Source organism: Pelophylax lessonae, assembly GCF_965119305.1.
Source record: "Pelophylax lessonae genome assembly, chromosome: 5".
Classification (NCBI taxonomy): Eukaryota; Metazoa; Chordata; class Amphibia; order Anura; family Ranidae; genus Pelophylax; species Pelophylax lessonae.
This window is the reverse complement of record NC_138772.1, coordinates 527,200,948-527,215,981: the sequence shown is the minus strand read 5'-3', so window position 1 is coordinate 527,215,981 and position 15,034 is coordinate 527,200,948. Positions and strand designations below refer to the sequence as shown.

General features: G+C 41.6%; 1 protein-coding gene across 1 annotated transcript in view; it reads right to left on the bottom strand.

Moving 5' to 3' along the window:
• Nucleotides 1–15,034, bottom strand: part of EFR3A (EFR3 homolog A) — a 284,658-nt gene that overhangs the window by 167,772 nt on the left and 101,852 nt on the right. Inside the window, exon 4 of the mRNA XM_082258096.1 lies at nucleotides 995–1,122. Coding sequence (XP_082114222.1) covers nucleotides 995–1,122 — 128 coding nt within the window. The remainder of the gene's footprint in view (nucleotides 1–994; nucleotides 1,123–15,034) is intronic.

Sequence of the window (15,034 nt, the reverse complement as noted above, 5' to 3'; positions counted from 1 at the left end):
CTGTATTCGTGTCACTGGCTCCCACAAAGTGTCAGTGTTGGACTAATTGCCACCATTAAAAGTATATATAAAAAAATAATTCCAGTATATACTCCATAGTTTGTAGATGCTATAACTTTTGCACAAACCAATCAATATACGGTTATTGGGATTTGTTTTACAAAAAATATATAGCAGAATACATATTGGCCTAAATTTATGAAGAAATTACATTTGAATTTCTTTTTTTTTTTTGATGCGTTTTATAACAAAATAAAAATAGTTTTTTTTTTTTTCCAGTCCAAAAATTGTTTGTCATTTTTAGTTTATTGTGCAAAAAATAAAAAAAAAAAGTGTTGTGCAAATACCATCAAAAGAAAGATCTATTTGTGGGGAAAAAAAATATTTAAAATTTTTATTTGGGTACACTGTTGCATGACCGCGCAACTGTCAGTTAAAGGAACGCAGTGCCGTACCTCAAAAATTGACCTGGTCATGAAGGGGGGGGGGGTAAATCTTCCAGAGGTCAAACGGTTCGGCCGGATACACACAGATCAGATCTCAGCCGGTGCTAAGATAGGGAGTCCCTATTAGCTCTCACTGGTTCCTCCTCCAGTGACATGAACTAGTGAGCGCCACACCCAGGGGACCCAGGAGACTGACACTCTCAGAAGCTTCACTTTTCCAGTAGACTTCAGGGGACCCAATCTCAGGAGAGTTTAGCGGTGCAGACAGCAGGAAAGGTAAGTATGTCCATTTCTCTTCTGCTTATTCAATTCATTTATGGTGTCAGGGTTGGTTTAAAACATCCAAAATAAAAATAAAAAAAACAACATCTGGCTGAAATTGGCCTTTAATAAGGTTCGGATTTATACAGCACATTGCCATTCCTTAGAAGAGAGGATTCCTGGTTATTTATCCTAATTGAAGTTTTTAAACCGCGGTGACAAAGCTTATCCTCCCATGTTGTACAACGTGAAAACACATCCTGAACACGCAAACAGATGTCACTCACCCATAGCGGTGTCTCACCACATCTCTGCTCAACCTCTCCGCCAAGTAAGCGCCAATACGGTCAAGCTTCTCTGGTGCAGAGACAGCATAGAACGTGAGTTTTTCCATGTCAGATTTAACAAGTCCATCCTGGAACAAAAAAAAAAAAAAAAAAAGTTTTAAAAGATCAAGAAAAGTTCAAGAGAAATTATGTTTTTTGAGTATACAGCCATGGTCAAAAATATTGGCACCCCTGCATTTCTGTCAGATAATGCACCACTTCACCCAGAAAATTGTTGCATTTGCAAATGTTTAGGCATTCCCATGCTTATTTCTTTTGTTTGTATTGGTATGACACAAAAAAGTGGAGAAAGAAAAGCCAAATCGGACACATTCCATGCAAAACTCCAAAAACTGTATTGTTGTCTTACCGTAAAAACCTTTTCTCTGAAGTTCATTGACAGACGCAGCTCCATATAATTCTTAACCATTGGGTTAGGCTTCCCCCTCACAGGAATAAAACACTAGGCAGGAAAAAGCTTTACCACGCCTATGGTGGCCGTCCCTGCAGGCATACACCCACACACACTGCTATAGGCTTCAGTTTTGTTGCAAGCAGTATTTAGAGGAAAACCCCCAACCCATTCAAGATAGAGGTGCGGGTGCTGCGTCTGTCAATGAACTTCAGAGAAAAGGATTTTACGATAAGACAAAAATCCAGTTTTCTCGATCGTTCATTGACAGATGCAGCTCCATAGGTGCTCTATAGCAGTGGTCCACGACTCTAGTCCTCAGGGCCCACTAACAGGCCAGATTTTAAGTATTACCTTGGGGAGATGCAGACTAGAATACTGCAATCACTGAGCAGTAAATTATATCACCTGGGATGTATTTCAGTTATCTTGCAAACCTGGCCTGTTAGTGGGCCCTGAGGACCAGGGTTGAGAACCACTGCTCTATAGGATTTAGATCTGGACTCATTGCTGGCCAGTTCAGTACTCTCCAGTGCTTTGTCTTAAACCATTTTCATGTGTGCCTTGAGTCATTGTCCTGCTGTAAGACCCATGACTTCTGACGGAGTCCCAGCTTTCTGACAACAGGCCCTACATTGCACCCCAGAATTCTTTGGTAGTCTTCAGATTTCATAAAGCTATACACACGGTCAAGACAGTGAGTGCCTGAAACAGCAAAGCAACCACAAATCATCAGTGAACCTCCACCATGTTTGACTGTAGGGACTGTATTCTTTTCCATAAAGGCCTCATTTATTTTTCCAAAAACCGTAGAATGATGGCCTTTAGCAAAAAGCTGTCGCTCTGTGAGGACGTCACATGACAAAACTAGTAGGGCGGGACTAAGAGGTTTGAACATACTGCGCATGTCCGATTCGGGCTCACGGCTTGGAGTACAGCCGCCTGAGACGAACAATTCCAGCACAGAGGAATGTGCTTAAAGCGGAGTTCCACCTAAAACCAAAAAAAATACATAAAAATACCCCCGGGACAGTCAGGGCTAGTGCATTCCACAATGAATAGCCTCTGATCTGTCCCGGGTTGCACTTACCTGCAAGAAGAAATACTTACCTTGAAAATGTCTTGTCCAGCGCTGCCATCTCAGGTGTGGGCAGCTTGAAGCCAGCGCGATTCTCTTCTGCGTCCTCTTCTGTCCCACGATGCACTGCACCGGCCCCGCCGTCACTTCCGGGGCTGCAGCGTCATCCCTGCACAGCTTCTGGGCATGCCCAGAATATGTTTAGCAAGGTATGACGGCGCCTGCAACGTAACTGACGTCGGGGCCGGTGCAGGCGCATTGATTCCTGGGAGCGATGACGTTCAGCTCCCAGGAATCATTGCTAGCCAGGAAGTGACGATGGGCCGTGGCCGCCGAGGGGAGGAAGAGGAAGTAAGGTAAGTATATTATCTTCTAAACAAGTAAAAAAAAAAAAAAAAAGCGATTATCCATTTGTTTTTCAGGTGACCCCGGGGATGAAGATGGACGGAACTTGCATTTTAGGGTGGAACTCCGTTTTAATGGTTTGGTTTTAGCTTGTTTAAATGCATGCTGGAACCCTTAGTGTCAGGATGACACTTGCTAAATGTAAGTTGCATTTTTATTGAATAATGGCCTATGTGTTTTACGGAATCACGCTATATGAATTCATCTTTTCTCCTAAACAAATGATACATCCCTAATTAACCATATGTGATTGCCTGTCTGAGGATGATGTGAATTACGGACCTGCATATTGGATATACTCTATAGAAAAAGGTCTAATTGCTGGTTTATAATCCTACCAGCCACTCCATCTGGTGAATCAGTTTGGGGTGATTGGTGGAAGCAGCACACAGGGTGTTTTTGGCGCACACCTTCCATTGAAGATTTGTCACTACAAATATTTATTCACACTTTTTTGCACATTTTTTGCACTTTATTGGACTTTTCTTGGGACTTTAATGATCACTAATGTTTTTGATTTACATTTATAAATTTTGTGTGTACTAATTGCACTGAGTTTGTCACAGATAAGAATTGTTGATAATTTATATAGATTGTTTGCATATATTTGCACAAACACTTTGGATAATATTTTTGCACACTGCAGATGCTATGAAGATTTAATAATTATTATTTTAGCACAGCTCGCTTTTTGCAGTCAAAACATTTTGGGAGATTTTATATATATCTATAATTGTTTTAGGGTAATATACATAGAGAGTATTTTTGCACAGATTTTTTTCTTGTTATCTTTTATCTTGTTGCTGCATTCACTTGCAGTCAATAAGCAGCAATTATACCTCTAAGCAGTTTATCAACAGACATAGTCATAGATCTTTTTGGCACCAGATCCAAAAATTTCTTACATTTTGTTTCGTCTGTCCACAGCACATTCACCCAAAAGGATTTTGGCTTCCTCAGGTAAGTTTTGGAAAACTCTTTGATCAATTTTTCTCTTTGGTCCATGTCCAGGGAGATTAGCTACAGTGCCATCGGCTGTAAAATTCTTGACAATGTTGCGCACAGTAGACACAGGAACAGTAAGCTCTCTGGAGATGGACTTGTAACCTTGAGATTGTCCATGCTTTTTCACAAATTTTGTAATCAAATTCTTTGCTGTTCTTCCTCTTCTCCATGCTCCATGTGGCACACAGACACACAACAGAAAGTTTGAGTCCATGTTTCACCATTTTATCTGGTTCCTAGTGATTTCTATATTGTAAGCACCTGTTAATTGATATGAGTTTAATTACAAACTACAGGAGCATCACAAACTTGGAATGCAATTATTTCTTGCAATTTTTAGAAGGTGCCAAACATTTTGTCCAGTACATTTTTGGAGTTCTGCGTAGAATGTGTCAGATTTGTTTTTTTGCTTCTACACTTTTTTGTGTCATACCAATACAAACAAAAAAAAAAAGTTAACATGGGAATGCCTAAACATTTGTAACTGCAACAATTTTCTGGGTGAAGTGGTGCATTATATGACAAAAATGCAGGGGTGCCAATATTTTTGCCCATGACTGTACATGTGAATGTGATAAGCTTTAAATAAACACCTAAATTTTAGGCACAAAAAAAAGCACAAGGGACATTACTTAATATCAGTGTGATGTGTCCCTTGTACCGCTGTCTCCAGATATAGGTGAAATCTTCATCCTCTGATGCCCTCCATCCCCACAATCTTCTGGTGTGCTTGGGGTTAATAGCCCAGCGCCTCCATTCATAGAAGCCTTACTATAATTTCTATGAATAAAATGTGATCTATGAATGGAGACCCTTCAATCATCTGTGGCCCTCCATTCACAGAAGCTGTAGCATGGCTTTTATGAATGGAAGAGCTTGGAAGGCCACTCTTGACAAATGTCTTTCATAGCTCCCTCAGTTCTATTTATCCCCACCACACCAGAATATTACATCGGGGGGCTGCATCGGAGGAGGAATATTTCACCTAAACTAGGAGGCAGCAGCAGAAGGAACCCATCACACTGATAGTAAGTAATGTCCCTTGTACCTATTTATTGGGCTACTGTGGACTACAATTTAGATGAAAGCTTCAAAAGTGTCGGTATTTGCTGTAGGCATCACTACTTTATATGCATGTGCATTCTACCAACACAGTTTGCCCCTTTGGTCCCTGTGAGTCATACTGCCTCAGCTCCTGGGGCAAACATCCCCATCTTCAATTACTAGTGCTACTATGTTCAACTTGGAGCCGATTTTCATGTACATAACCAAATGTATTGGGAACATGAATTTTACTGGCATCCCAGTCTTAGTCCGGAGGGTTCAATTTTGAGTTAGCAACCCTTTGCCGCTAAAACAGCTTCAACTCTTCTGGGAAGGCTGTCCACAAGGTTTAGGAGTGTGTCCATGGGACTGTGACCGTTCTTCCAGAAGCGGATTTGTGAGGTTGGGCACTGAGGTTTGAGATAAAAGGTATGCACTGATGAAGGTCCATAAAGACATGGATGAGCGAGTTTGGGGTGGAGGATCTTGACTGGCTTGCACAGAGTCCTGGCTCAACCTGATTGAACACCTTTGAGATGAATTAAGAGTAGAGACTGCGAGCCAGGCCTTTCTCTTCAACATCAGTGCCTGACCTCACAAATGTGCTTTTGCAAGAATGGTCAAACTTTCCCATAGACACGCTGCTAAACCTTGTGGGCAGCCTTCCCAGAAGAGTTGAAGCTGTTATAGCTGCAAAGGGTGGGCCAACTCAATTTTGAACCCTACGGACTAAGACTGGGATGCCATTAAAGTTCATGTGCGTGTAAAGGCAGGCGTCCCAATACTTTTGGTAATATAGTGCATCTTGCATTTACTGCAAAGGAATTGAACAGAGATCCACGATACAGATTGAGTTCTTGGATGCAATGTATGATACAATCATGCACCAATATTTGGACTGTACATGTAAAATAATATTATGACTTTGAATGAATTTATATTGAAATATTATATATGGAGATATATTATACACACTATGAAATCAGCTCAATATTATCTTTTATTGTATTTATGGAACATTAAATCCGCAATCATGTGCATCACTTATGTAGTCATTTTTATGAGATGCATCTCATTTAAAGTCTCAGAGCTAATGTATTGGAATTTGTGTATACATATATTTAGGGATGGAGGCACATTACAACAAATGCTACTCCAAATCACAATTTTATAAATATTAACTAAAAGTGTTTATAAGGAACTGAAGCTGTTCCTAAAAAAGGTAGTCAAAAGACAAAGGACTATCAACCAGTATTGGCTGAGCTCTCCCTGTAGCAACTGAAACATCTGAATTGTTCTGACAATTAGAGCCCATTCACATTGAGGTGACACGACTTCGGGGGGCGACCTGTGAAGTGTATTCAATATATTTACGCCATGGTTTAAAAAAAATTTACGTGTATTAGTGAAGTTCTATATAATAGTGTTCGTTCTCTCCCTGTAGAGTAGAGCTGCAAAGGGGGTTTTGAACTGTAGATATGGACGGGGGTGAAGAAACAGTCCAGGATTTGAGTATTGCTTTTCTTGCGGCCAGTAGGCAGATATGTGTCCAATCTGAGAGTCTTTCCGTCTTAGGGGGAAGATGTTGGGTTATCCGGTTGGTCGATCCCAAATAGGAGAGTGAGGGGAGATTTTGATAGAGTCATACCGGTGATTGCCCACACATAGCTGATGATTTGGTCCCAAAAGGCGGCAATCGGTTGACAATCGGTTGACAGTGCAAAAAGCGTTGTGCCAATGTAGGTTTGCGGGAGCCACACTGAGGGCAAGAGAGAGGAGGGCCAGAGGATGGATTCGATATAAAGGGTATGAACGAAGCATGGATTAGTTTAACCTCCCTGGCGGTATGATTCTTTTGGATTTTAGGTGCTGAAAGCGGTACCATTATTTTGCATGTAATTCTTGTGAATGAGCAGCCCAAACCAACTGTATACATTTATTATATATATATATATATATATATATATATATATATATATATATATATATATATATATATATATATATATATAATGTATACAGTTGGTTTGGGCTGCTCATTCACAAGAATTACGTGTATATATATATATGTATGTGTGTGTATATATATATATATATATATATATATATATATATATATATATATATACACGTGTATATATATATATATATATATATATATATATATATATATACTGTATATATTATATACATATATACATTTACATAAAAAGTACAGTAAAACTGCAGGAAAGGGCACTGGGGGGCAATGTAATGTGATTTTATTTTATTTTGAACGATATCAGTGTGTTTGGTGCATTTTACATTTGAATTTGCCGCCGGTTCCACCCCCCTGGCGGACGTCACGTCGCCGGAGACGGAAGCCGGGGCTCGCAGACGATCGGGAGGAAGCTCCGCCGCCGCACACCGCTCGCAGTCTTCGCTGGATCCCGGAGAAAAGGTAAGTAAAACCTCCTCCAGCATCCAGCGATCTTCTTAGCGCTACCCCGAGTGTGACTCGGGGTTACCGCTTTTGGCACTAAAATCTTACCCCGAGTCACACTCGGGAATACCGCTAGGAAGGTTAAATTGCGATTCCCTCTGTGAGGCGTCTTTTACAGGCAGATTCAGCTGACCACACTTTAAAACCACAAAATAGTGTGCATGTGAATTGAAATTAGAGCTATTCTGGAAATCTGTGTCACAACCTGTTCTAGGGCATCCACACAAAAGAGCAGGGCAGAATGTAAAGTGCAGCCCTGGAATACAGGATCATGTTGGTTGTTCCTTGCCCTAGTCCAGTTAGCTGCAGTTTGTCACAAAATAGCTGGTTGCAGAGCTTGGCCTGAAAGTGCAAAGCTGGCCATAAATGTTTTTTCTTTTTTTTATTTATTTTTTTTTTTTTTGGACAGCCAGCAAAATCTTTCCTACAGTCTCGTTCGAGAGAAGTTGATCATTAGATTGAATTCTCTCGAAGGGGGAAGGGCCATTGACAGATCAAAATACGACTGGTTGAGCTGGGACTGGCTGAATTTCAAACGATCAATAGCCAGCGTAAAGAGAACCTTTAACCACTTACCGACCGCCCCCAACGACTATTTACGCTGGCCGTTTAAAGCGAAATAGCGGGGTTATGGCAGCAGATAGCTGGCAAAACCCCGGTGCCATAACCATGGTATTTTTTTTTAAATGGCGGGCGGTCAGCTTTCAGGTAAGGGTGGTTCCCAGCGGCGGGTTCGCCGCGGGATCACCCTTACAGTGCGGCAGAAGAGGTGACCCCCCCCCCCTCCCGCCACGGCCGTTTTCCCCGCTTACCAGACCCGCTGGCAGCGGGGGAAAACAATTCGGTCCCGGATCCTCTTAGACAGGAAGTTGAGTGAGGGCAAGATGGCCCTCACTCGACTCTATGGTCTTGGAGGACCGGAGCGACGTCAAACGTTGTTGCCTAGCAACCGGCCTAAAGAGCCAAATTTTTTTTTTTTTTAAAACCATTTTTTTTTTGTGTACTTGTGAGATCTGAGGACTTTTTGACCCCAGATCTCACAATAAAGAGGTCCTGTCATGGCTATAGTTAAAATGATCATTTTTTTTTTTTTTATAGCTTTTTTTATAGCTAAAATGATCAATTTTTTTTTTTTTAACTGTGTAAAAATCAAAATAATAAATAAAATAAATAGGGGAGAAAAAATAAAAAATTATAGCGCACTGCCCCCGTTAGCTCGCTCGCAAACGCAAGTCCCGCCCACATATGTAAACGGTGTTCAAACCCCACATGTAAGGTATCGTCCCGATCGTTAGAGCGAGAGCAACAATTTGAGCCCTAGAGCTCCTCTGTAACTCTAAACTGGTAACCTATAGAAATATTTAAAATGTCGCCTATGGGGATTTTTAAGTACCAAAGTTTGTCGCCATTCCGCGAACGTGCGCAATTTTGAAGCATGACATATTGGGTATCCATTTACTCGGCGTAACATTATCTTATGGAAAATAAATTGGGCTAACCTAACTCTTTTCTTATTTTTTTATTCAGAAAAGTAAATTGTTTCCAAAAAAATTGTGTTTGGAAGACCGCTGCATAAATACGGTGTGATAAAAAATATTGCAACGATCTCCATTTTATTCTATAGGGTCTCAGAAAAAAAAATATAATGTTTGGGGGTTCTAAGTAGTTTTCTAGCAAAAAAAAAAAAAAAAAAAACAGATTTTAGCTTGTAAACACCAAGTGTCAAAAATAGGCCCGGTCCTTAAGTGGTTAAGAGTAACGCAAACTTCCTATTTGTACAATCTTTGAATGAAGAAATATCTTTATTTGGTGCAGTGAGATGTTTGTTAACACCCTTCCGCCTAGCCTATAGCAGAATGACTGTCGGGCGGTGGCTTTACCATTCTGACTGGACGTCATATGGCGTCCCTCACGTCCTTTGGACACAGCGCATCACCGATCAGGAGGTTTTAAATAGACTTCTTAGCTGTCATGATACTTCAGAAAAGTAAAGCAAAACATACGAAACAGAACAAAAAGGTTTCACGCGTCAAAAGGAGAGAGAGGTGTTATGTGTCCTCAGAGTTTAGGATGTTATTTTCTCATATCTCTGCTTGATCTGTAGATATAGTTGTCTTTTATACTATACAGTGCCTTGCAAAAGTATTCACCCCCTTGGCATTTTTTGTATTTTGTTGCCTCACAACCTGGAATTAACATGGATTGTTTGAGGATTTGCATCATTTAATTTACAGAACATGCCCACAACTTTGAAGATGTTTTTTTTTTTTTTTTTTTTTTTTTATTGTGAAGCAAACAAATAGGACAAAATAACAGAAAAAGTCAATGTACATAAAATATTCTCCTCCCATAAAGTCAATACATTGTAGAGCCACCTTTTGCAGCAATCACAGCTCTAAGTTGCTTTGGATAAGTCTCTATGAGCTTTCCACATCTTACCACTGGGATTTTTGCCCATTCCTCCTTGGAAAACTGCTCCAGCTCCTTAAAGTTGGATGGTTTGTGCTTGTGAACAGCAATCTTTAAGTCTGACCACAGATTTTCTATTGGATTGAGGTCTGGGCTTTGACTAGGCCATTCCAACACATTTACATGTTTCCCCCTAAACCACTCAAGTGTTGCTTTAGCAGTGTGTTTGGGGTCATTGTCCAAGGCGAACCTCCGTCCTAGCCTCAAATCACGCACAGAGTGGTGCAGGTTTTGCTCAAGAAAATCCCCATATTTAGCACCATCCATCTTTCCCTCAACTCCGACCAGTTTCTCAGTCCCGATTGCTGAAAAACATTTCCACAGCATGATGCTGCCACCACCATGTTTCACTGTGGGGATGGTGTTCTTTGGGTGATGTGATGTGTTGGGTTTGCGCCAGACATTGCATTTTCTTTGATGGTCGAAAAGTTCAAATTTTAGTCTTATCAGACCAGAGCACCTTCCTCCATACATTTTGGGAGTCTCCCACATGCCTTTTCGCAAACTCAAAACGTTGTTTTTTGCTGAAAGTAATGGGTTTCTTCTGGCCACTCTGCCCTAAAGCCCAACTCTATGGAGCGTACGGCTTATTGTCGTCCTATGTAGAGATACTCCAGTCTCTGCTGCGGAACTCTGCAGCTCCTCCAGGGTTACCTTAGGTCTCTGTGCTGCCTCTCTGATTAATGCCCTCCTTGCCCGATCCGTGAGTTTTGGTGGGCGGCCGTCTCTTGGCAGGTTTGCTGTTGTGCCATGTTCTTTACATTTGGTCATGATAGATTTGATGGTGCTCCTGGGGATCATCAAAGATTTGGATATTTTTTTATAACCTAACCTTGATTTGTACTTCTCAACAACATTGTCCCTTACTTGTTTTGAGAGTTCCTTGTTCTTCGTGGCAGTGTTCGGTTAGTGGTGTTTCAGCCTTTGGGGCCTTTCAAAAAAGGTGTGTATATGTAATGACAGATCATGTGACACTTAGATTGCACACAGGTGGACATCATTTCAATAATTATGTGGCCTTCGAAGGTAATTGGTTGCACCGGAGCTTTTTATCGGCTTCATAACAAAGGGGGTGAATACATACGCACGTGCCAATTTTCTGTTTTCTATTTCTAAAAAATAGTTTTATGTATATATTTTTCTCATTTCACTTCACCAACTTAGACTATTGTGTTCTGATCCATCACATAAAATTCAGATTAACAAAACATTGAACGTAAGGCTGTAATGTAACAAAATAGGTAAAAAGTCAAGGGAGTGAATACTTTTGCAAGGCACTGTATGTAAAGACAATGTCAGCAAAAAGTGTGTCCCAAGAAGGTAGTAATTCTAAATATAAAAGTAGCACCCACTCTTGCATATATGGTTTGACTCTATAGTAAGGTACATAACTTCACCTAACATACTAACATAGAAACTCAGAATAGAAATACATATATATATAATATATATATATATATATATATATATATATATATATATATATATATATATATATATATATACATACATACATACATACATACATACATAGCAAAATGGCTTCTCTGTCCTTGACAAAGACATAATGAAGTAACCTTCAAAACTAACATATTACATTATAACATTTATATGTATTTCAGAGACTTTTATCATTTAAAATAATATTAAACTCTAAATCTCTAACACAGAGTAAAGAGCCGATGACGTAGGCCAGGGGGTCTTCAAACTATGGCCCTCCAGGTGTTCAGGAACTACGATTCCCATCATGCCTAGTCATATCTGTGAATGTCAGAGTTTTACAATGCCTCGTGGGATGTGAAGTTCCACAACAGCTGGAGGGCTGTAGTTTGAGGATCCCTGATGTAGGCTCTTTACCATGTGATCAGCTGTGTCGGATCACACCCAATAACATGTAAACAAATGCCGGTTATCGGCATTTTCTTTCCTCAGCGCTGTCTGAGTAAAGGAAAGCCGATAATCAGCTTTCCAGCTACAGGGGACATTTACACTGATAATCAGTGCAGCATATCAGTGCCCATCAGTGAAGCAGAAAAATTCCTTTTCTGCAAAATTGTATATAAGAAAAGAAGAAAAAGGTTTTGATTTCTTTCAACATTTTCAGTCTTTTTTTGTTTAGCAAAAATTTAAAAACCCAGTGGTGATTAAGTATCACCAAAGAAAAGCTCCATCTGTCTTAAAACAAAATGATAAAAACGTCATATGGGTACAGTGCTGCATGACTGTGCAATTGTAATTTAAAGTGCGAAAGCGCTGAAGCTAAAAATTGGCCTGGGCAGGAATGGGCTGAAAGTGCCCAGTACTGAAGGGGTTAAAGGCTAACACAGCAGGATCTACTAAAGGAACAGGACACTTTATTGTGAAATCTTTTAAATTGACCCAACTGTCATAAATTGCCCAGTCTATTTGTTCATGAATGCGAGGTGTCATTTTAGACTTAACAGGTCTCTTTGTAACCAAACGTGCAAAACGAGATGGGAGAGAATAAAGTGCGATGATGCCAAAGTCGTTGCGCACAGCAGAAGTGAGAATATCTAAATATATATTGCATGAAGCAACAACATCAAGTGTATAGGAGCCTGGTGGGGAGAAATCATTTGCAGCCTTCTCTAGCACCACCTCCAGGTCCTCTTTGTTCCCTTCTTTGTCTTCCTCTTCTAGGGCAGACATACCGGGATCCGACTAGGGTAGAGATGGTGTAGCAAGAGAAGGAGCCTGATGGCAGTATTAAAGGCATTCGTTGTCAGGGGAATTGTGACATGGAGAAAAGTCAACTTTAGTCAGGCCACTTGCTGCATGACTGAGACAAAGCCAGTATCAGACACAGAGACCAATCCTGTTCCGGTTCAAGGGAAGCATTGTCACTTTGAGGATGATTGTAGTGTGGGCCTTCAGCAGAGCAAATATTTGCATGAGCTTTTGCCATTGGTCTTATTTTTCCGGTTTCCAACATAGCTACGGGTAAGGGTATTCCCCTGCGGTGGGGCGCTCACAGAGTGGAATGTGGAGAACAGTGTGTGTCTGAAAAAGAGTAAACAGCCACCAAGGTGCAAACCACCCTGAAGTAAAGTCCTTGAGACAAAAAAGAGTGGGAGAAAGGGCCTGAGTACCTTAAAAGGGGCTTTAGACAGAAGCGGTGGTAAACCGTGCGACTGTGGTAAAGGCAACACTTAGTCATCCACCTGAGACCAAGCTCTGAGCGGTTAAATTGTACCAAATATGAAAAGTTTATACTGTAACAGTCAAAAAAACAGGAAGACTCAGTATTAGCCCCCGTTCACACTGGGGCGACCTGTCAGGTGACCTGGTCGCCGTAGGTCGCCTGGCATAGAGAAGCTGTGGACCCGTTCTAATAGGAGCAACACAAGTCGCTCCGACTTAGAAAAAGGGTCCGGAGCTTCTTTGGGGCGACCTGGAGCGACCTGCATTGACTTCAATGTTATGAAGTTCGTGCCGGCCGCTCCGAGGTCGCGGTGCGAGCAGCGCGCCGGGACCTGTGAGGTCGCCCCGGGAAGTCGGATCGCCCCAGTGTGAACGGGGCCTTACTTGTCTACATCACAAAACCCTGCATAGGGCTCAGGCTTCACCTGTCACGGTGGACATACCCCCGAAGGAGTCTTCAGGGTCGGTTTCAAAAGGATGGACCACAGCCCTGGACCTGTACAGCACCCAGTGACTAACTACACACATTGCACAAAGTGCCAAGGTAAGTGTCCATGCAGGATCCAGTGCCTAAAACAACATTATAAGATGTCTCACATCAAGGGGTCCAGGCTTTATAGAGACTGCACTGCTTCTATTGTTGTAATGTTTTAAGTGAAGTTGACTGAAGAGTTGATTGAAGAAGGCGAAGATAAAATAATAAAGTAGTTAAAGCGAAGTTCCACCCAAAAGGGGAAGCTCCACTTGTTAGCACCCTCCCCACCTCCACTGCCACATTTGGCACTTTTGGGGGTGGGGAGTGGGTACCTGGTTTTGACAGGTACCTACTTCCTGCTCAGATCGCCATGCCAATCCGAGCAGACGTTCTCCTTCCTCCTCCCTCTCCACAGTCTTCAGGGACACATCGCAGGTCCCAAAAGACTACGGGACCATTCACAATGCTCACAGTAGTAAACTGGCTGTGAAGAAGCAAGGCTTCACTTCCCATTTCCCTTACTTGCTATGCCGACATCTGCACCCAAAGCTGATTAAAGAATCAGTTCAGGTGAGGACACGCTAGATCCCTGGACAGGTAAGTGTCAGTATTCGTAGCTGCTGATCTTTTTTTTTTTTTGGGGGGGGGGGGGCACGGAGAGCCTCTTTAAGCCAAGAGTGATTTTTTTGTAAGGGAGAAGAGGTTCATCACTTTATGACACTGGCATAAAATGGAGGACTCATTGAGTGGTGTAGGGATAAATGGGGGATACCCAGGCAACAGGTTTTCAAAAAAGACTGCCAAAGAGGTACAAACCTATAACCCAGGGTCTATGAATTTCAGCTTGTGTCCTGCATTGTACAATTAAAGCAGGGTATAGACTGGCCAGAAATCGGCCAGCTGATCAGGAACCGTACGAATTTTGGTCTGTGTGTACCACTGTTGGTTCAACAGAAGCTGGTCTAATGACGAGCTGCTGTTGGAACAGTCATGCTGCAAAACCAGCATTTGATCAGCGCTTGCAGCCAATAGCTGCAGCGCTATTCTGTGTAACCTGATAGGAGGGGAAACCTTGCTATCAGAATAAAATAAACCAGCAGAGGAGATCCCTGCATCACTAGGCAAACATGCATTGAAAACTGTAAAGCCTAACTCTGATCTGCATCAAACATGGGCTCTTTAAAGTTTAGTTGGTTAAAATGCAACTGGTCTCCTATATAAAGGAATCAGAGAGAACAGAATCTACTACCCCTAGCAACCACATCCTTTGTCAAAATCGTCTGGAAAATAAGGGGAAAATGCTTTTTGCAAATGGCAGCATAGAAACACTCAGATACAAGGTAACACTGGGGGGGGGGGGGGGGGGGGTTAGATTTACTAAAAACTGGTGCACACAAAATCAGGTGCAGCTGTGCATGGTAACAAATCAGCCTCTAACTTGAGCTTGTTCAATTAAGCTTTGACAATAA